Source organism: Antechinus flavipes, chromosome 5, assembly GCF_016432865.1.
Source record: "Antechinus flavipes isolate AdamAnt ecotype Samford, QLD, Australia chromosome 5, AdamAnt_v2, whole genome shotgun sequence".
Classification (NCBI taxonomy): domain Eukaryota; kingdom Metazoa; phylum Chordata; class Mammalia; order Dasyuromorphia; family Dasyuridae; genus Antechinus; species Antechinus flavipes.
In genome coordinates, this window is record NC_067402.1 from 288,200,164 (window position 1) to 288,222,938 (window position 22,775).

Consider the following 22,775-nt stretch of genomic DNA (forward strand, 5'->3'; position numbering starts at 1 on the left):
TTGCAGAGTTCGAGAATTATGAATGTGGAGTTTTTCATACATGCTTTCAGTTATAGTCATTATATTAATTGGTCCTGTTCAACTGTTTCTCTTTTTAAAATTATAATTGCTAGGATAGGCATATTTGGCAGAAGGAAGAAAGATATTTTTGAAAATATGATATAAAAACACAAGGTACTAATTAAAATATTTTAGGAATAAATACAATCACCTCTATATGTTAATTGCGCTTAGAGTAAGATTTGAATAGATTTAATTCTGAAGTATTTGGTATGTTTTAAAAGTAGTTTGTCTTCTCTTATCTTATCATAAGTCATCTTAGTTCCTTAACAATATATATTGTGGTTTTTCTTCTCCCTCTATTTCCCCAAAAGCCACATGTGTAATGATTATGCAAAGATTTCTATTCTTGAATTCTGCTTCTTCTCCGAGGAGCCTAGAGCTAGAATCGTAAAGGGCTTCCTTCCACTGCTTGGTATTTATTCCTCCTTGTACAGGGGATATGGGAGGAGAATATGAAATATTTTGAATTCGGGGCTCCCAGTCACAAAACCATAGACATTTAGAAAGGCATCCTGTGAGATTTTCTGGTTACAGTTTCCTCTTATAGGATTCATCAGGAAGGGAAAGTTTGTTACCATCTTGCCAATTTGTCCATCCTCCCTTGTCAGAACAGGTCATAGAAAAATTTTGGTCACTTAAGCTTTTAAAGGGTTTGGATTCTGAACCAACTGATTACTCCATAAAATTCCTCATAGAATCCCAGACTTAGAATAGATTTCTTTACTCCCCAACAAAAATCCCTAGCACATGGTCATTCAGTCCTCCATTGGAGAATTTCAGGTGCTGGGAATCCCACTATCCTGGCCCATAGTTTCCTTTTCTATAAATAAAGGGGATCATACTTACATCTTATGTCAAGGTAGCCCATTCCACTCTTGGATGCCACCTGATGTTAGGAAGTTTGTACTTATATTCTGCAGAAAATCACTCTTTGTTGTTTTTCATGTAATAGTTCTAGTTCTGTTTTTTGGGCAAATTGGCCAAGACTTAACTGTATATCTCTTCTACTAGATTGAAAATTCTAAAGCAAGCAAGTTCTTTGGATTATGTACATATTATCTCCCTCCAGGGTTTCTCAGAGGATTCCTGAATATAGCCAAATACTGTATATGTTTTGAAAATTAAGCCAGAGAGGGTTGCACCAGGTAATCCTAGTGTCATCATTAGTAACCAGGACTTCCTAGATCTTGATCCAAAATCAATTCAACAGACTTATTAAACACGTTCTCCATACTCTGAGAAGTGGGAGCCCAACAGTAGACATCTAATGAGATGAAGGGGGAGCCAAAATAGAGAGAACATAAACATATTTCTCAGAGAGGGATAAATGTAGGAAAATTTCATAGGCATCTGATCAAAACTTGAAGAAAATGAGAGGAGGGATGGAAGCGGTGAAAACATTTATTTTAGGCAATACTATAATACTCTATATACTAAATATAGTATACTATACCATATATAATACTATAAGGAGATAGGAAATGGCATATGAGCTCAGGAATGTTGGATTACGCATAAAAAGGGAGGAGGAGGACCATGAAATGAGACTGGACAAGTGATAGGTTTTTTTAAAAAAAGGAATAAATTTTTGTGATCTCTTGTTTTGTATAGCCTGTATTTATTTCCCTCTTTATTTTTTATCCTTTCTCTCCATATAACAATTTTTCTAAGAAAGAAAGGAAGGAAGGAAAGGAAACTAGGAAGAAAAGAAAACCGTAAAAGTGATTAATAATTTTTTTAAAAATTTGAGTGTATTCAGTGCCCCACACGTTCTTCCCCAGCTTTGCCCCCTTCCTCAAATTGAAGGAGGGAAGAGGGGAGGAGTTGTTTTATCAGGTTACCGTAAATATCCTTTCTCAATAACATTTTTAAAAAGGAAGATGTGATGTGATTGTAGGTGCCAAATGTTGGGTTTGGTCATGTGAAGAATTCACAACGGCCATTCTCTTTGGCAACAGATAGGTTAGTTTTATTTAGGAGAAGGGATTAGAGACAAAAATGAAAAAGTACAATGGACACCAGTAGTAAACATGAAATAGGGTTGGGAAAGCATATAGCTAGCAAGGGAGAGGGTTTTTAGGTATGGGGAGAGTTTTGAGGGAAGGAGGGGATCAGAGAAGAGGACAGGAGAGATACCACCTAGTATGGGAAAGAGGATAAAGGGAAAGACATCACAAGGGAAGCTTGTGGTGGGCTGTAAACCCTAAGCAGAGATTCAGCGAAGATGGCGTAATTTATCGGGGAAATTAATCTCAAGGGTTTGATATAACTTGGATTTCTTTTTGGACACAGCAAGGTGGAGCCACCCACAGGGTGGGGAAGAGGGTGGAACCACTGATTCCTGTCAGTGTCCTGCTCTGTCCACTCTAGGGAGCAATTCCATCAGTATCTCATTCTTTCTTTGCCAACCACTCCCAGGACCTCAACTGTAGAATAATTTAGATGATTATAAAATATTTTTAATTCAATTTTTTAAATTTTCAGTTCTGAATTCTTTTTCCCCTTATCTATTAAAGAAGGCAAGAAAAACAAAATCCATTACAAATATAGTCCTGCAAAACAAATTCTCTTAATAGCAATCTCTCTTCCTCTTCTTCTCTCCCCCAACCAAAAAAAAAAAAAAAAAAAAGAAAGAAAGAAAGAAAAGAAAAGGAACTGCTTCATTCTTTTACTCTTGAATTCATCAGCATCATAGCATATTTCACCATTAATCCCCTCTGAAATTGTAGTTGGTCAATGTATTGATCAATTAAATAGTCTTTTACAGTTGATTTTCATTATATTTTTATATAAATCTTCCTAGGTTTTTCTGAAACCATCCCCTTCATAATTTTCTATTGAACATGTTCATATAACCCAGTTTGTTCCGCCAGTCTACATCTGATGGAGATCATCATGTCAATTTTTTGCCATCACAAAAAGAGCTGCTATAAATATTTTTGTGCATATGAGTCCTTTTCTTCTTTGATCTTTTTGGGGTATATACCTACTGCTAAGATCCAAGAGCAGTTAAAGTTTAATAGCTTGCAGAGAGCATAGTTCCAAAGTATTCTCTAGAATGGTTGGACCAGTTCCCAATTCCACAGTAGCACATTAATGTCATATTTTTCTCACATTCACACTGACGTTTTTCATTTTCCTTTTCTAAATATTGGACAATTTGATGGTTATAAGATGGTACTTCAGAATTGTTTTTGATTTGCATTTCTCTAATTATTAATGATTTGGAGGATTTTTTTTTTTTTAACATGGCTATTGTTTTGATTTCTTCCTCTAAAAACTGCTTATCCACATCCCTCGGCCATTTGTCAGTTGTGTTTTTGAGAATTGAGACTTTTATCAGAGAAATTTGGTGCAAAATTTCCTCCACATTTACCTATATATATCTCCTCACCAATTTCGGCTGCCTTGTTTTTGTTAGTGTAAAAACTTTTTAATTTTATGAAATCAAAATGATCTCTCTTACTTCCTGTGAATCAATCTGTAGCTGTATCTGTATCTATATCTGTTGCTTGGTCATAAACCCTTTTCCTGTCTGCAGGTCTGACAGGTAATCTTTTCCATATTCCACTAATTTGCTCCCAGTGTCACCCTTTGTCTAAATAATGTACCCATTTTGAACTTATCTCGGGATACAATGTGTGATATTGATCTTTGCCTTCTTTCTGCCAGAATGCTTTCCAGTTTTCATAGCAGTTTTTGTCAGATTGTGAGTTCAGCTTCAATAGCTGGGAAGGAGTTCTTTGTGTTTATCCAACATCAGCATACTGTGCTCATTTACTTCTGTATATTGTTTACCTAATCTATTCCATTAATCTGCCATTATAGTTCTTATCCAGTATCAAATTGTTTTAACGATCCACCACTTTGTAATAAAATTTGAGATATTATGCTGGTAGTCCCCCTTCCTTCACATTTAAAAAACAAAAACAGTTTTCTTGATATTCTTGACATTTTGTTTCTCCAGATGAATTTTGTCACTAATTTTTCTAAATTTATAAAGCGATTTTATAGTAGTTTGATTGCTATGGCATTGAATAAGTAATTTATATAATGTTGCATTTTTATTATATTGGTTCAGCCTGCCAATGGGCATCTAATATTTTCTCACTTATTTAGATCAATAGTAGATCAGTACTTAACATCTTTACGTGTGAAAAGCATTTGTTTTTAGCTTCATATAGTTTCTGTGTGTGTCCTGGCAGATAGACTCCCAAGTATTTTATACCGTATTTTAAATGGAATTTCTCTTTCCACCTCTTCTTGCTGGGTTCTGTTGTAACATAGCCATGCTGATAATTTATTTGGATTTACTTTATATATCCTGCAACTTTGCTCAACTTGTTAATTATCTGTATTAATTTTTAAGTTTATTCTCTAGGGTTCTCTTAGTAAGTTGTGCTATCATCTGCAAAAACTGATAGTTTTCTTTCTTCTTTGCTGTGTTTATTCAATTTCTTTTTCTTTCTTGTTCTTGTTGCTATAGCTAGCATTTCTAGTTTGATGTTGAATAATAATGGTGATAATGGATAGCCTTTTTCATACCAATCACATTGGAAAGGGATTACAGATAATGGTCTTGATTTTGGATAGATGCTACTTATTTTAAGGAAAGCTCTATTTCTGTGCTTTCTAGTGTTTTTGTTTTTGTTTTGGTAACAGAATTAGATATTGTATTATGTCCAAATGCATTATGTTAGTTTTGTAACTGGTATGGTTAATTATCCATACATGTATATAATTATAATTTTATATGGTTAATTATTCTTATTATGCTTTTCATAATATTGAATTAGTCCTGTATTCTATTTATCATAAATCCAGCCTATTCAGAGAATATGCTCTTTGTGATATATTGCTGTATATTTCTTACTGTATTCAAAGTTTTGCATCAATATTTAACGGAAATTGGCCTATATATTTTTTTCCTTCTATTTTGTTTCTCCCTGTGTTGGGGATCAAAACTATATTGGTGCCATAGAAGAAATTTAGTAGGATCCCCCTTTCCCCTGTTTTTTCAAACAGTTTCAAACAAAAATAAATGATATTAAAATTTTATGTAAATGTTTGGTGGAATTCTGTTGTGAATCCATCTGGCCTTTAGGGTTTTTGGGGGGATTTAAGGGAGGGAAGTTCATTTATGGCTTGTTGTATTTCTTTTTCTAAGATAATCAGGATATTCTATTTTCTATTCTCTCAATCTAGGCAATTTATATTATTCATCCATTTCATTTAACCTGTTGTTTCTTTTAGGCATATAGTTGGGCAAAATAGCTGCTAATTGCAGTTATTCTTCATAAGTTGTCAGTTTATTTTCTTCATTATTTTTACACTGGTAACTTGGTTTCCTCTTTCAGTCAAATCAGATAACGGCTTATCTATTTTATTGCTTTATTGCTTTTTTAAAATCACTTTTATTGACATTCAGTTTTGTTCATCTCTCCTTTGGTTTTCAGGATTTCTATTTTCAAATTTAATTTTAATTGTTTAATTGAAGGATTTTATTGAATTGGTTTTAAATTGCATGCCCAATTCATTGATCTGCACTCTCTTTTGTTGTGAAAACGTTTAGAAAGAGAAATTTTCCCTTAAGTACTACTTTTCATTGCAATTCACACATTTTAATATGTTGTCTTTATTATTTTTAATAAAATTCTTGATTGTTTCTATAATTTGATCTTTGACCCCGTCCTTCATTAGGATCAAGTTGTTTAGTTTTCAATTTTTTTTTAGTGCAAAATACTCTTTCCCACCAGATTTTTGCAGACTAAAATGATCTACTTTACATTTTCTTGTTGGGTTCCAATGCATTCTTGATTTCATCATCTTTGACTTATTCTCTGGGAAAGTCTCATCTGTAGATTGCTGAGTTTCTTGGGCACTGAGATATGCTTGAATTTATATGGTCCCCAATTATTGGAGGCCTATAGTCCATGCAGATTTGTGAGATAGATATTTTGTAAACAATGCTTTAAGATCATCCAGTAAATTTGTTTTCAGCACTGTGAAGATTGCTTTTCAATGGCAATTTTGAAATAAATTTTGATTAATCCAGAGGTTGCTGTTAAATGGTTGCAGGGATTGACAATCCTTGCTGAATCAACTCAAAATTGGTTTAATCATCTAACCATTTGTCAGGTAGTGGTCAACTAGCATGCATTTCCAATGGTTTAATGCCTGGTTACCAGATAGTACCAATTTTCTATTATTACATAAAACAGAGAAAATAGTCTATGTTCTGTTTTATCTAGAATGGTAACCTCAATAAAATTTGTGTTTCAATAGCATCTCCTACTTATAACAGTAATTCTAGGTCTTCGATACGATGGTATTGATGGAATGTCAATAACTCAATGTTATAAATGGGAATAAGTGGGTCATGCCATCCTGTAAGAGAAGGAAACTGTCTTTAGATGAACTGTCATTAGCCTAATTACTTCAGAGGATGGGGAAAGGAATATCATTTTTTTTAATTGAAATTTTTTCTGTTCACATCCATTTTCTCTCCCTTTCATTTCACCCCTCTTCTTTCCTGCTTTTTGAGAGGGAAAAAAGCGGGGAGTAGAAAACCCGAAGTCCTTAACACAAATATACATGGTCAAGCAAACCAGATTTCTGCATTGGCCTGTACCTTGAACCTACCGCTTCTCTTACTTGAAGATGAGCAACATGTTTCACATTGGCATTTGGCCTGAAATTGAGAAGGTTTGAATTAAAATTTGGCTTCAGACTTTTACTAGTTGAGTGATCCTGGGGAAGACACTTAACCTTGGCTTTTAGCCTCAGTTTCCTCATCTCTGAAATGGAATAATAACACTTACACTTTACAATATTGTTGCTATGTAAATTTTATTCCTGATTTTGTCCACTCTGTTTTACAACAGTTCATATAAATCTTCCAAGGTTTCCCTGCCATCATTCCAGATTTAGCATCTCCCCTTAATTATTTTCCTTAAGAAAGACCTATTTTCCTTGATCTAAGGAAATGGGGATATCTCTGGAAAGGGATTTTAGGGTCAGAAATGTCAGAAGTAAAAGACCCACTTTTTAAATGTGCTTGCATGAGAAATCTTTTAAATTGCCTCATAAAAGATAAGCAACCTTGTAACCACAACCTCTTACTGGAACATTCATGAAAAAATGTCTCTGTGTTAGAATCGGTAAAACTCCCTATAGCAGGTTGGGAACAGGTCATGGACCAGATCTCATGTTGGCATGGGGATGGGCAGCAGCAGGTATCATTGGAAGGAACTTGCACATGTGGAGAGTCCAGATATACTGGCACTGATTGCCCATCAGACCTCTCTAGTACTGCTCACTTAGGAAATAGACTAGTGAAGCAAACTGGTAGGGAGATCCAAACAGGACAAACTGGGGAAAGGGTCATATTTATTTTCCGATTATAATGCAGATTTGTGATTTCTAAAAGTTAATACTAAGAAGGGAAATATCTATTTTTTAAGATCTAGTTCTTTTGAGGAGGGCAGGGAGGTAGCAGAAAGAACTGGGACTGTGGTAGTTTAATCACTTTATTTTTTCAGATAATTGCTTGCCAGTAAGTAGTTGGGTGTGACTGATAGTGAAGAAGTTCATTAGCAGTCCAAGGGGTGGACTGTTTCGGGAGGAGGCAGGAAGACAACATACTGATTATATAATTCATTTAGTGCTTTTTTTCTGTAAAACTGTTAACTTCTTCAACTAGTTCATTACTTTCCAAATTTTCCTGACGTTATCTTTCTGAATTTTTTTCCTATACTTTTTGTTACTAGGTACTTTTTGCCTGCATTTGATAACTTAAATAGAATTATCGAGTCTTTGGGTGATTTTTCTGTCCCATTGGCATTTTGTACTACTTACTAATTTTATGTCATTTGCAAAGTATGTTAGCATCTTATTTAATTCCCTCAGTCAGATCCACAAAAGAAATGTGTGTTGAGCAAGACCAAATCTAAAATGGGTCTTTTGAATACTCTACCGTTTAACTTCCCTGCTTAAATAGATATATAGCCCAGTGTGCTTTCTATTTTGTGCATACTAATTTTAAATATTCTACGTGGGTACTTTCAGCACCTGTTTCATTTTTTAGTCAATATGATGAGCTGGTTAAAACTGGGGTGTCATCCAGGGTGGAGATGGCGACAGCGGGAAATGCATCAGGTCCCTTCTGGGGGCTGCCTGTAAGAATGCTGATGGCCCATCTAACTATCAAAGAGAAGGAGAAAATGCTGGGAGCAAAAGATTATTTGTCTACAGTTTTTAAAAAGTGTTAAGTAGCCTAGAGTTTAGCCCTTTCATTCAGGAAGGCTAATTTCTCCTGGGGTTGGGATTAAAGAGTGTGGACTAAGAAATCCAAGGAAACAGGAGGCCTTGATACCAAGTCAAGATAAAAATGCAGTTTAAGCTCTTAGAAATCCTTTAATTGTGCTATCTTTCTTTTAAAAAAGAATTGGTTCCTCCGTAAGCAAAGACCCTGAGTCTTCCCCCCACTTTCCCCACTTTTATGGGGGAGGAGTGGAAAGGGTCAGAGGGAGTGCAAAGTATCTCAGCACTGTCAACCCAGCTCACGGGCCCCTGAAATGTTGGGACTGTCCTGGGATAAAAGGGGAAACAGGGCCAGACCCTAATTCCCTACTGGGGAGCAGGACACCGGGGGCCAATTCAGCCCATGTGGTATGACGCAGTTTCTCCAGCGTTTCTCCTACTCGAACTCAGGACAGAGACTGAGGTCTCCACGCACAATTTCCGAGGCACCTTCAGGCCTAACTCTGGGAGAGATTTGTATTAGAACACGCTTCTGCTCCAAGTGTTTTTTCAGGAGGCAGAAGTTACCCTGAGAAGAAAAGACCTGAGAGTCTCAGGTTAGAGTTAAAGAGAAACCAACAGGCGTTAGCAGCAGAGTGGAAGAAACATTGAGTTTTGGACCCCGGAAAAAAGCTGAGAAGGTGTGTGGGTCCTAGGTTTCATTAGGTTGCATTTTAAAGCTTTAAAAGAGACAAGTGTGCTGGGTGTGTTTTGGTTCCATGCTTCCATGGAAGAAGGGGGAGGAGAGGCCAGAGCAGGGGGGGGATGCCATCTTACCCGGCGTGGTGCTTCCCGAATGGCAATGGCTCCTCTGGCGATTCCATGCTGGAACTTGGGGGCAGGGCAGCTCATCTAAGCCCCCAAATCTTGCTGGGAGAGCAAGACCTGAAGGAGAGACCGCTTACCTCTGTCCAGGGAGTAGCAGTCATGGGCAGAGACATTCTCTAAACTCACCCCAATTCAGTGGCCTTTTTCCTCATGGCTATGGCCTTGACCATTAGCGACTCCATTGCATTTAACAGTGGAGTGGGAGAAGGGCTCAAACACGGCTCCTCTTAAGTTTCTCCGGTTATCTCCCCAGAATAGGTCACTAAGAGAGCACTGGCCTGGGACCCCCAAGAATGGCCATGTTCTCCTTGGTCTGGGGGAGGAGTGTTAGAGCTCTGGGAGCTCCTGCCTGAGAGCAGGGCTTTCTGGTGACAGAGAAAAAAAAGATTAGAAATGCCTTGAGATGCACAGGAAGGTCCTTTGTCTCTTTTGGAAAAGGATTTGGGTAAAGGGAGTTTTCTCAAGCAAAGCATCTGCTCGAGGAAAGATTTTAGAGGCAGAGGAGTGTCTAGATTGTGGACAGGTAAAAACTTTTAGTTTTCCCAAATCCTTGTAGCCTCTCTCCTATCGCTTAGAGACAGAGAGCCAGACAAAAGAAGGCCTTTGTCCATCCGTAGCAATTCGGAAAGGATTGTGCAGGAGCTTAGAGCTCCAATAACTACCGAAGCCTGGCCCGCGTGGCTTGGGCATCCACTGCAAGATAAGGAAAGAAAAAGTCTTTCACCTTGTCCAGAGTTCCGCATTGCTGGTCCTGCTGTCTGTAAAAAAGAGGCCTTTTCACCTGAAATGCAAGTAGGGTGAGATGGAACGCAGATATTCTTCCCGGAAGAATGCTGCCCAAGCAGCTCAAAACCCAGGTTGGTCCTGAGTGCCCTGGAAAAGTTGGGGTTCGGTTTATTCACCAAATTATTTAACTTCGGGGTTTGTTCGTCAGGGAACCAAATGATGAGGCCTAGATATGGGGGGCCTAAATGAAATTAGGGTTTAGTTGAGGTCTAGTGGCAGGTTGGGGTACAGAAGTCAAGCAAAGCTCTCCTGCAACCCCATTGGATTTGGCGCAAGGATACGGCAGTAAATGGGGTCTCTAGAAGGGGCGTGAGTCCTCCTTAAAGGCATTTATCGGCCCGAAAAGCTAGAATGATAAAAGAGGTTTATTACAGGGTTTGGAAGCAAGGTTAAAGTATAGTTAATAGGCAAAGGTAGAGATAAGGAGGGCACCGGACAGAGGGTCCAGTGGACAAAAAGTCCTGACATGGCTACCGTGTTTGGAATCTCTGCAAAGAGGGGGTCCTAGCGTGATCCTTTTACAATGGGGTCTTTTGGGTGTAGCCCAGTGTTGGCAGATCGGCTGGGACAGGCCTGGATCTTCTATTGGAATACAAAGGGATTAGGATTTGTGAGTCAAAGGATAATTCCGTTAACTAGGGGGGATTGGGAGTCACAAAGAAAGGAATCTTTCCTGCATCAAGTATACTGCTTTTTTTGGTCATTTTTATCCAAAGTATGTGTAGCGCCATTCATTATTTAAGTGGCTTTGTTATTATTCCATAGCCTAGTTATGTTTCTAAATCTCATTTCCCTGTGAGCTTTAAATCCTATGAAATCATAGTCCAGTCATTTCTAATTTTACAAATCAAATTAATTCAAGTCCCAGCAGGTTGGTTGAGACTGATCTTCCTGTGTCTGCTCTCCCTGTCACCCCAGCCACCCTGTGGGTCCCCCCACCTGTGTGGAAAGGAGCTGTTGTTCCCCTTCCATGGGAGGCTCCGCCTCCTTCCCTCCACTTCCTACTTCCTTCAGATTTTAGCTCCGCCTTCAGAAGTCTCTCCTGATCTGCCTCCAGAAGGCCTTCCTCCTCCATCTGCAGGTAAAACCCCTGGGTCTTCTCCAGGAAGCCTTCCTCTAGCTTTCTTCCTGTGTGTCTTCTCTCTGTAGTCTCTATGCACGAAAGATCCCACTTCTCTCCTTGTTCAGAATTTAGGATTGTTTTATATCTTCGTATTTGTGTCCAGTTCTTGACCCATGATGGGCATCTAATAAATGGACTTACCCACTTAATAGACATCTCTAAGCCTGTGCTATTGTGGAGGTCAAGGGCAGGATAGAGGAAAATGCGGGAGAAGGAGGGAGGAGACATTTATTGGCTGTCTCCCGTGCCAGTGCTGGGGTTGGGCTTAGGGCTCCCCGTGTAGCCGCCCTCAGACACTAATGATTTTCCTTTCCAATGTTGAGCCATGTCCTTCTGACAAGAGGCATCCGGGCCTCGTGGACTCAGGGTGACTTGGCTCTGTTCACAACTCGGCTGCTTCTATGTTCTTTTATAGCCTCAGTTTCCCTCCTCTGGGAAATGGGAGTCACAAAACTTGTGCTCCTGGTGAGGAAAGAAAAGCTGCATGGGCCCTAATGGTGATGGATAAGTGAGAGGTTTTACATCTGGACACACTGTCACCCTTTTAGAGAAATCTCGTTTAATTGGTGTGGATGCCCCCCCATGGGATACACAGAGACAGACAGAGACAGAGGGCAGAGCTTAAGGGTTTTGGAGATCGGTAAGCCCTTCCTCCAGTTTGATCATCTGCCCATGAAAGTCAGCCCTCGTTTGGGGTCCTTTAGCATCTTCTAGCTGTTGCCCGCGTAGTCTTTGAGAATCCAGGCTTACTACTGAAGAAAAAAGTCATTTACTTCTCCAGCCACATTAATGGTTTAGATTATAGGAAAACCAACAAAAACAAATCCAGACATCTGGGAAGGCCTGGGCAGGAGAGAGGAGGCACACTTGTCTCCTGGAAATAAATCTTTTGGAAGGCACATGAATTAAGGGGCTTCTTTCTTTATTACCAAGAAGAATGTTTGAATGGAAAAGGGACTGTTGTGTAAGAATGTGTTCTCTGAAGTCTTAATGCTCTTAAAGTTTACAAAATATTGAAACAGGAAATATTTGCCAATTGTAACAGCAGCACATTGATTTGTGCTTCGCTTTTAAAAGCAGTTTCACCAAGATACTGGAGTAAATAGCAACAGTGAGGAGAAGGGGGGTAATGGGACCTGGCCTCTCAGCCAGAGGAAAGGACCCTAACATGGTAGGCCTGAGGTGGAGCAGGCTGCCTACCTTTCCTTGAGTGAGTCCATTTTCATAAGTTACTGAAGTTTTAAACAGAATCTAAAGCACTTGGACTATCTTATATATGCATATGTATAATATGTATATGTGTAATTTAAAATGTATATATAATAACATAATATATGTGATAAGTAACATCTGTAGGGTACTTTATAGTTTTCAAATCACTTCTAAAACTAATGTCCGGTGTCTGTGTGATTCATTTGACTTTCACGGCAGTTCTGAGACCTAGGAGATGATGGTTGTAGCCATTTTACAGATGAGGAGACAAAAAGTAACATGCCCTTGGTCGTGTGCTAGTAAGTGTCAAAGCTAGCTTGGAACTCGGAACTCGGGTTTCACTGACTCCAAGTCTAGTCCTAGCACCACATCCATTATACTGCCATGTAGCACATGGACATTTTACTCTGTTTTTTTGTGAAGCAGTCAGGGTCAAGTGTCAGAAGATGAATTTGAACTCGGGCCTTCCTGACACTAGGCTCAGTGTTCAACCTATCGTGCTACCCAGAAGCTCCCCATGTACCCACAAGATTTCATTCTGATGAATCCTATAGCATATGCAGGAAATATAGAGCTGAGGATTTGTTGATGGGGAAGTTTCATTTGCTTTCTTTGTGTAGGATAAAGAATCTCAGAGACTCAATTGTACCATGTAACTCCCTTATGGATGGGGAAGCCAAGGCCAGCATCCCTCAGCTGAGGCTGCAACCTTTGACGGGCTTGTGTGTGTCAGATGAAATGTGCAGGGAATCTGCACCTGATGCTTTGTCTCAGCACCTGGTGATCTTTCAGATTCGAAAGGGGAAGAAAGGCAACAGTTTCTAAAGAGGGAAAGTGATGGCTCTGTGAACCTCAGTGTCCCCTTTCTAAAATGAAGGAGTCTGTCTCCATCTCCCGGAAGCTTCCTCCAAGTCTGCACAACAGTAAACTTGACTTTGGTTCCTGGAAGAATTCTAGGATATTTTATTAAAAGACAGACTTTTTAAAAATCTAATTTAGTCTTTCTCTGAAGTAAAGACACAGGATGCCCATGACAAAGAATGTATTTTGTGAAGTATAAAAAGTTTGAGAGATGTAGATTCTGCGTAATTTATCATTTTATTTATATAGCTAGCATATAATTAATAAAAGGGATCATTGACAATTTGGAATGCCAAAGACTTTCTGGAGTCCACTCAATAATTGCATGCCCTTGGAAGAGTGGGTGTCCCTGAGGGTGGCAATTGCTTCTGATCCATTCTTATTGGTTAATGAGAGTGACATAATGATAGGTAGAGCTATTCTTATGAGGAGCTAAGAACTGTGACTTGATTAGGTTATTTTTCCAGAATTCACCTTAGACTAAATTCTTTATGAACTTTTCTAGTTGAATGGGACAATAACTCCACCCAGATAAGATGACCTAGGTGGGGTGAAATTTTGGGAAAAGTCAAGAATGTTTCCAATAATAATCTCACCGTAATCTGTCCTGTCCCTATCATATCTGGATCATTGAATTGTGCTCTGGCTTCAAAATTTTAGAACGCACGTTGATGAGATGACCAATGTCCCTTGGACAAATAAACAGACTAACCTGAAAGGCATAACTAACTAACTAGCTGCTGATGTTAGTAGTGTGTGATGAATGTTCATAATTTTAATATATAAGGAACATTTTAGTTTCTTAGGAAAGATAGAAAAATGTCCATGTTGGCTTTCATGATTATCATCAGGCTGTGAAGAACTCAATGGAAAGTGTTTCATTTTCATATAACTAGGAGAAAAATACAGCACTTTAATTGTAAAAAATACATATTTAAGCAGCTACTTGTGCTTTCACCCGTATGATTTCATAAATCAGCTTGTTTGGCTGATAATCTTTCAGTAGTGTGAAATGTCTCCAGAGTGTGCCCAGGAAGATCCACTGAAGTAATTGAGAGTTGGCTCACCAATGTAGAAAACTCAGCAGAAACATTGGCTTGTGAACTTGGCCCTATTACATAAAATTACTAGGATGTGAAGACGTTTTAAGGAAGGAGACTTGGGTTTAATAGGAGGAAAAATATTCTCAGAATATTTCCAGCAGGAATTGGGTAAGAAGGTCTTTGAGCAAGTGGCTAAATGGCCAGTAGAGGATTCATCATATAAGGATTAGAAGAGGGGGCCTCTGAAGCTGATTTCTGGTGGTAGAGGGTCTCTATGATGCTACGCCTTTGGATGACACAGGGGAGTGTGAAAAGTTGATGAAATGGTTAGTAAACCAGAATTTTGAAGTTTTGACCAAGCTTGACCCCTAAGTTACTTGGAGCAAGCCATGAAACTTGCCCGCTTCCTCCTGTGGAAAAGGGAGGAAAGAGAACTGGATGATCTCTGAAGTCCCCTCCAACTCAGTAATTCTCTTATGAATGTACCTGTCAACCATCTCTTAGTGTTGCTCATTCATAAGCCTGAAAAATACTGTCGTGGACACTGATTCATTTTTCATCCAAATCAATAGCAGTGTGACATTGTGGAAAGAAACCTGATTTAGGTTTGAGAGAACTGCATTTGAGCCTGGATGTGCTGCCTCTGTGACATGTTCTTTCTCCTTGCTGTGGCTCCTCTTGAGTTTCCTCTTGAGTAGAAAGAGGTGATTTGAACTCAGTAATTTCTCTGGCCACTTTCAGTTCCAAATGTTAATCCCACACAGAAATTCTCAGCACCATCAGGATATATTTTAGATTCCATATTTGTTTTCTTTACACATCATACTGGTGATTGTCTTATCAAACTGCTCTTTTAAAAGCTATTTTTTCAAAGCCATTCCCCAGTAGATACATGATCCGAAGAACAGACTGTTGTCAAAAGAAGAATCACAAACTCTTAAAAACCATATGAAAGGATCCACCTCAAAATTAGTAATAAGAGAAAGGCAGTTCAGAATATCTCTTAAGTTGTATGGAGACAAAGCACCCTCATGCACTGTTGGTGGAGCTGTGAATTTTTTATGATGATTCTGGAATTACACAGATGAATTGAATACAGCATCCATATCCAGAGATTGCACTACTCCTTCAAGGAGGAAGCAGAGACAGAAACTCCTATATCCTGGGATATTTACAGCAGTACTTTTTGATGGTAGCCAAGAACTCGGGGGGGGGGGGGGGGGGGAGAGGGGGGGAGGAGCAGAAGTTCATTGATTGAAAAATAGCCAAATGAATCATAGTATGTTAATGAGCTAAAAATTACTTATATTTTGTAAGTAACGAACAACAAAACGATGTCAAGACTTGGTATATGATGTAAACAAATCTGGGAACACACTATATACAATGACTGTGACAATGTAATTAGAAAGAATTCAGGATTATAAAAAAAATGACCAGTAAAATCTGAGTGTTGAAAAAGTATAAAGAAAGCCCAGCCTAAAGAAGAGATAAGGAGAAGACATTTCCTCTCCTTTCTCCTTTGCAAAAATGGGGGTCCATGAATATGGAATATTGCATACAGTGTCTGCTTCTTCACCCCTCAGTATATTGGCTTTACGAAATTATTTTTTTCCTCTCTTTTTCTTTTTTTTTTTAATTTCTTTGTTAGTGGAGTGTGATATGCAGGGTGAAATCTAAGCAAAACAAAAAGTCAATAAGAATCTATTTAAGACATTATCATATACTCTTTATGAGTGAGTTATATTTAGATGAGAGCATGGACCTGATACAGAGTCCAGTAGCCACAGGTTGAGTTCCTGTTCAATTATTTAGTGCCTGTGTGATGTTGTGCATAACTTTCACTTTCATTGATCTTAGTTTCTTTATCCCTAAAGTAAGACATTTAGGGTGAGGATTTTTTGAAGTTTTTTTCCTTCTTTAAAAACCTAAAAACTTGGTCTTAATTTAAGGACAAATAGCTAAAAGTTTTGATTGGTATGCATTGATTTTCTTGAACATATGATATACACTTCAGAAATACACCTATAAAGATGGTAATAATGACTATTACCATGCTTAATTAATATGAATTTCTTTCTTGTGGTTCTGTAATGCTCATAGTTGTCACAGACGTGTCTTTGGGGATTGCTCATGTGAAATATTGTTTTATTTTGACAGAGAGAAGGAGCAAGAAAGGGAAGAACAGTTAATGGAAGACAAGAAAAGGAAGAAAGAGGATAAAAAGAAGAAAGAAGCTGCTCAGAAGGTAAGTCTAACAAGTTAAATTTTTACCTTTTCACAGGAGTTCTATGTAAAGCTACATGGAATAGGGGGCTTCTTGCATCAGTATTAGTCTTCAGTGGTAACATTACTATGTGACTTAAAAATCCCTTCCATGAAGTTGTGAAACCGCATATAGTTTAACTTGAGTAGCCACTTGAGATTCAAATTCAGTGGCAGGCGGGGGAGGAATCAAACTAATTATCCCTTCTAATGATGTTTTTGTTTATGGAATCAATTAGCATTAGACAGTTTTTTCTTCTGCATTTGGCATTAACATTTCTGAGGCTTTACTTTTCTTAAGGAAAGGTTTTTGTTTGTCATTAAGTAGTTATAAGATATCTTAGTTCCCAAAATTCAGTTAACATATTAAAAGAAACAAGTTAAAATGTTTCCCCAAATAGATTGTTAGAACATTTGTTATTCAAAAAACATTTTATACTCTACCCCCCTTTTTGAAACCCATAAGGCATTAAATACTGTCCTGAGTCTATTCTGATGCTGTTTGGAGGCAATGGCTATCCCTCGTATGCACTTGAATTCCTTTTCTTATGTCAGTGACTCAACCTTGGCGGGAGGTCAATTGGGATCTTCTACATCCTCAGCTGTGCCCTGTAGGGAAGGCTGCTGTCTTGGATGTGACGGTGAATGTAGACCGAAATCTGAGTGAGGAAATAGGAGCAGCATTAGAAACAAGAGTATATCTGTCTCCAAAGAGATGCTCTGGGGAAGGAGCTGTTGGCTGGGGCTTGGATCTGGCTGAAGGACTTTTTAGCCGTTTGTGTGATTTATGGTAAGATGTGGTAAGCTTCCCTGGACTTTCCTGACTCCTTGGGGTTAATGAGGTCGTCATATACATAAGGCACCTTTGTAAAATTTTATAAAAACTTGTAGTTTTCATTATAATAATGATTAACCTCCTTGGGTGGTTTCCATTTGGGGAATAGTGATATTTCAACTGGACAGCCAGCCTGGTGATAGAGTAGCGGGTCCAACATCAAGGGGATCCGAGTTCAAATATGACAATAACTGTTGATCCTAGGCAAGTCACTTCACCCTTTGTCTCAGTTTCCTCATCTCTAAGATGAAGAAGGAAATAGCCAACCACTCCAGTGTCTTTGCCCAAGAAAACCCCCAAAAGTGGCCACAAAGAGTAGGACGTGACTGAACAACCACCACAAAATGATTTCTCCTGCTGCCACATGGTGGTTGTGAAGAAATTGTTTGAAAGTCCTATTAAAGGAGAAAAAGTTTCTATTTTCTCATGAGCATCTGCCATCTCTGGCAGTCTAGAACTCATTCCAAGTCACCTTTCTTCTGCTGGTATGCTTCTGTTTCTTCCTTGACTGTTTCTTCCCCTGCTTTAGAAATGTTCTGAAGAAGCAAGGTTGATTTGGGACAGGTTTCATCTTTGGAAGAAGAATATTTTGTTCCTTTATTATTATCCACCTGAAGAATTTTGGCAGCAGCAGGGGACAACTTTGAAGAGAATATCTAATGGAAGCTAATTGTCCTGAAAGTCCTTGGGTTAGGGGAACATTAACTTGATTGACCAAAACTCTTAGTAATCTTTCCAAAAGGCTTAGGGGCAAAATTCATCTGAGGTAAGCTATAACATATGGATAAATGAAATATGCTACATTACTTTACATCCACCCATCCTAAGTGAAGAATGTTCTGTTTTAGCTAAACTTAAGTTCCAGGACTTTATTTGAACCTTTTTGAGGAGAAATTTTATTAAAATTTATTATGAAGATCAAGAGGGTAGAATGAGAAGTATGAGACATTTTCTCTAAAGCCCCCTACCCAGAATTATGGAGAATTGTGTGTCAGAGGTAGAATGGTTATAGCTGTTTTTAATAGGCCGAGAAACCAGGAAATCCAACAAGGTAACAGCTCTGTGAAACAGTGGAAAATAATTAAGGCTGGGCCTTCACTCAGTATCCTTCCCTTCATGCTCAGACACAGTTCCTGACCCACCCACTCAGCATTTTCTGCCCCTGCCCTCGTTCTACCAATCTCTTGTTCCAAGGTTGAGTGCCAGACCCCAATTCTGCCTAGCCACCTGCAGAGAAGAGAGAAGTATGGGAGGAAGAGACTGTTTTGGAAGGAAGGGGACAAGGATTCGACCCACGGTGCCCTCTCAGTTGGGCATCCCCAAAGTAGTGCCAGAAACTCTGCTCAGGCCTACAAGAAGCAGTAGAGAAGTCAGCCAGAGAATTAAACAGCTAAGGGGACTGGGGCAGGGCTCCAGTTTTTGGGCTGTGCTGGGTCTTAAGAAAAGCAGTTTCCAGTAAGAGCCAGTAGAAGGGGCAGACTTTGAGATTCAGTCCTACAGGCAAACCTACCATCTAAGAAGAAGGGGTCAGAAAGTGGGCACAGGAGAGTAGAGAGACTAAACACTCAAACCACCGAACATTACAGGAGGAAGAAAATTCAGCTTAAAAATAAAACCTGTAGCACAAGCTGATAAGTGAAGATGTTGAAAATATACAAATAATTAATTGCAAGTACGTCTAAATAAATATTGTAAGACAAAGGGAACTGAACTCAACACGTGATGAAACCCAGAGTCCTTTAAGATTCCTACCAGTGCTGCAAGATATTGCAGAATAGTTCAATGGAATTTAGAGAAGTGACAGCAGAAATACTTAGAAAAATAGAAAAGCTTGAATCCGTGAGAGCCAGTCTCCTCTAAGAAGTGAGAGTAGACTGGGGACCCCGGGATCCAGAGAAGTAAAGGATGGTCCAGAAGAGGAATCAAAAGCAACATGGAGAGAAACTGTGGCCTCTGAGCAAAACATAATTTTGAGGCCTCAGAACTGGAAGGTCTCAGAGGTCCCAGAGGAATGGATAGGAGGCCTCGATGACAGAAGTAATAGAACAGACATGCCCACCACTTCTGTAGACAGAAAACCAAGCCTCTCTCCAGAAAAGCCACAGACCACGGCAGGCACAAAAACACACACTCTTGCTTTTAGATTCCAAGGTTCAGAGTGGTTACATTTCATCACTACAGTGACAAACAAGCAATTCTTTGGAAAGGAAAGGAAACTTGAATAACAATATTTATGTGTGGATAAGAAAGGAATAGAAAAGGTAAAAGAGATCAAAATGCTACCCAACTTGATAGACCTTACAAAACTCAGCCTAATTATTAATGAAAACGATATACATTCTATGAAAGAGAAGTATCTGAATCACTCTTTCATACAAGAAAGGGAGGGAGAGAGGGACAGAGAAAGAGAAAGAAGAAATTGCAAGCAGATTATTCAACTTACAAATACCCCAAACAAGAAAAATACAAGACAGGTAACTAAAGATTACTTTAAAGGTTAAAGGTAACTAAAATATCGGAGCAGAAGTAATGACACAAATGAGCTCATTTTAGTAAACTTGTTAAAAGAAAAGACTAGAAAGAGGCAGAAATAACCTAAAGTACCATGAAGTGATATCTTCCCAGATAGACTTGGAAGCCATGAGGTCAGGCTCAAACTGAAACAGGATACAAGGATCCATGAGGGCTACATATCAACATATTTTTAAACAACCTGTTACGCGGGAATGGGACAGAGGGTACCTGTTCTAGAGGATAAAGGTGAAAGCAGAACTTAAAGAAATGAGACCAAGGGATGGCTTAGTTGGAGCAGGTCTAGTACGCCATGAACTTCAATCTCAGGTGAACAGAAAAAGAAGTCGAGTTTATAACATCTCAGAAAAAAATAAGTGAGTCCTAACTCCCATAGAGAAAAATATAAAACCATCTGGATGTACAATCAAATTCTATCAAACACTGAAAGAAAGAACAGTTAATATCAGTATTACATAAACTGTTCGCAAAAATTAGGAAAAGAAATAATCCAATCAGTATGATTTTGATACCTAAACTAGGAAGAAACTTGTTATGGCCACTATTTAGTAGAATGCTACAGATGTGTTAGCTATTGAATAGGATGAGAAAAGGAAATTTCTCATGAGCATAAGCAAGCAAAAGTACTTTTAGCTGGTATATACTTAAAGAAACTCGAGAGAGTCAACTAAGAACTAATTGAAATAATCAGTACCTTCTGCACTGTAGCACAATATAAAATAAATCCACACAGATAATTAACCTTTCTGTCTATTACCAACACAGCCTAGCAGACAAAGAGAGAATGAAAGAAACAGAGAGATTGAGAATAACTGCAGAATGGATAAAACGTATGGGAGACTACCACCATATACCTAACAGAATTTATACAGCTATAACTACAAAGCATTCTTTAAGTAAAATTAGACTTAGAAAGGTGGAGAGAATAATTGCTAATGGTTGAGTCATGGCAATATAATAAAAATCCCAATTCATCCTCGGTTTATTTACTCATTTGTGATGTACCACTTAGGCTACCAAAGAATTATGTGATAGGGAAAATAACAACATTAATCTGGAGGAATAAAATGTTAAAAGTCTTCAGAGAAATAATGAAGAAAGGTGTGGGGAAGAATACTTTAAAGGCTTAATCAGTAAAACTATTCAGTACTGGGAAGAGATTAGAGAAATCATTCAGTTATGCAGTATTCTCACTTGTAGGAAAGGCACACAATCTGCAGAAGCAAGCATACATGGTAGCATTATGTTTGATAAATCCAAAGATCCAAGCTACTTTGACAAGGTCTCATGATGTGACAAAAATGCTGCAAAAAAAACTAGAAGCCAACCTAGCAGCAGTTTTAAGTATGGACAAACATTTCACTGCATATACCGAGGTAAATTCCAAATGATTACATGACTCAGTATGAATCATAAATAAATTAGAACAAAAAAGAAGTTATCACAATCTATGAAGAAGAAGGAGGAGTTCATAACCAAATATAAAGTTAAAAAGATTTTACACAAGCAAAATAAATTTAATTCAAATTAAAGCAAAACAGTTCATTGAGAGTGAGGTGAACTACAGAAAATTTCTCTATCGATGTTAAATCTAAGATATTTCTGTTTCATATAGATGAAAATAAGAGCCAGGCCCCAAAAGACAAATGGTCAAAAATTAAAAGAAGAAATTCAAATGGTCAAAAATTAAAAGAAGAAATTCAAGTTACTAATGATATAGGGAAAAAATGTTCCAAATCATTTGTGACTAAAGATATTGACAAAGATGACCAAAAAAAGGAAAATTATAATTGTTGGAAAGACTGTGAGAGAAATGAGCAAATCAGTGGCCTGACAATGGAGCTTTTCTAGAAAGCAGTTTGAAACAACCTCAAAAGTGACTTATTCATGTGTGTTCTTTTGCTGTTGCTGAGTTGAAACTCAACATGATCAGAGAAAAAGGAAAGGTCCTCATATGCAAAAATATTTGTGGCATTGATTTTTGTGATGACAACTGGAAATTATGCTTCAGGAAGTCGCTGAATAAGTTATAGTACATGAATAGAGTGGAATCCTCTTGAGTCACATTTTGCAAAAGATCACTGGTATACCAAGCAGTTTGGCGGCTTCAGAAGTCTTTGTGATTGGCTAGTTGTTGTGTAATTGATAGGATAGTGTGATGATGACAGAGCCCGTGTTAAGGGTTACAAGGAAAGATAAAAGAAGTTGGTGCCGGAGAAACTGGGACAGACTTGTTTGAACTGATGTGTGGAATAAAGAAAATAGAACCGGTTAATTTATTTAGCCTATACATTAATGGGGTGAAATGAAAAAAGAAAATCCCTAAGAACCCCTTAATTCTTTCCCCTGCGTTGACCATCAGAGATTCCAGAGAACTGGAGAGCGGATGAATTCAAGATGCTGGATGGGACGTGAGATTTTTTGGGACATTGACAAAATGGAAGTTTTCTTTTCTAGATGGTGCGGTGGAGACAACACTGGGCCTGGATTCAGAAAGGCCTGAGTTTAAATATGACCTCAGACACTTCCTAGCTGTGTGATCCTGGGCAAGTTCACTTTATGTACCATTTGCCTTAGTTTCCTTTTTTGTAAAATAAGCTGGAGAAGGAAATGGCAATCTACTCCAGTATCCTTGCCAAAAAAACCTCATACAGGATCATGAAGTATCAGGCACAACTGAAAAACAATGGAACAACAAATTTTCTTGATGGTCTGTTTGATACAAGAGTCTTAATTTTCTTAATTACAGGGGAGGAATGGGGGTTGTGGAAGGAAGAATGGAGCTTGTGGGAGGGTTCCTAAAATAAAACACCAAGAAAAGTTATCTTAAAAAAACATTTTAAAAGCATTTTTTAATGTGTATAAGAGAGTGAAAGGAAGCTTGGTAGGAAATGCAGACAAACAGACTAGCTTTGAAAACAGTCTG

The 22,775-nt window shown here is 38.3% G+C and overlaps 1 protein-coding gene across 6 annotated transcripts in view; it reads left to right on the plus strand.

Annotated features, from left to right (window-relative positions):
- Nucleotides 1-22,775, plus strand: part of TNRC6B (trinucleotide repeat containing adaptor 6B) — a 220,184-nt gene that overhangs the window by 121,767 nt on the left and 75,642 nt on the right. For all 6 annotated transcript variants that reach the window (XM_051962078.1, XM_051962079.1, XM_051962077.1 and 3 more), the window contains one exon: nucleotides 16,378-16,465. In XM_051962078.1, the coding sequence (XP_051818038.1) occupies nucleotides 16,378-16,465 (88 nt within the window). The remainder of the gene's footprint in view (nucleotides 1-16,377; nucleotides 16,466-22,775) is intronic.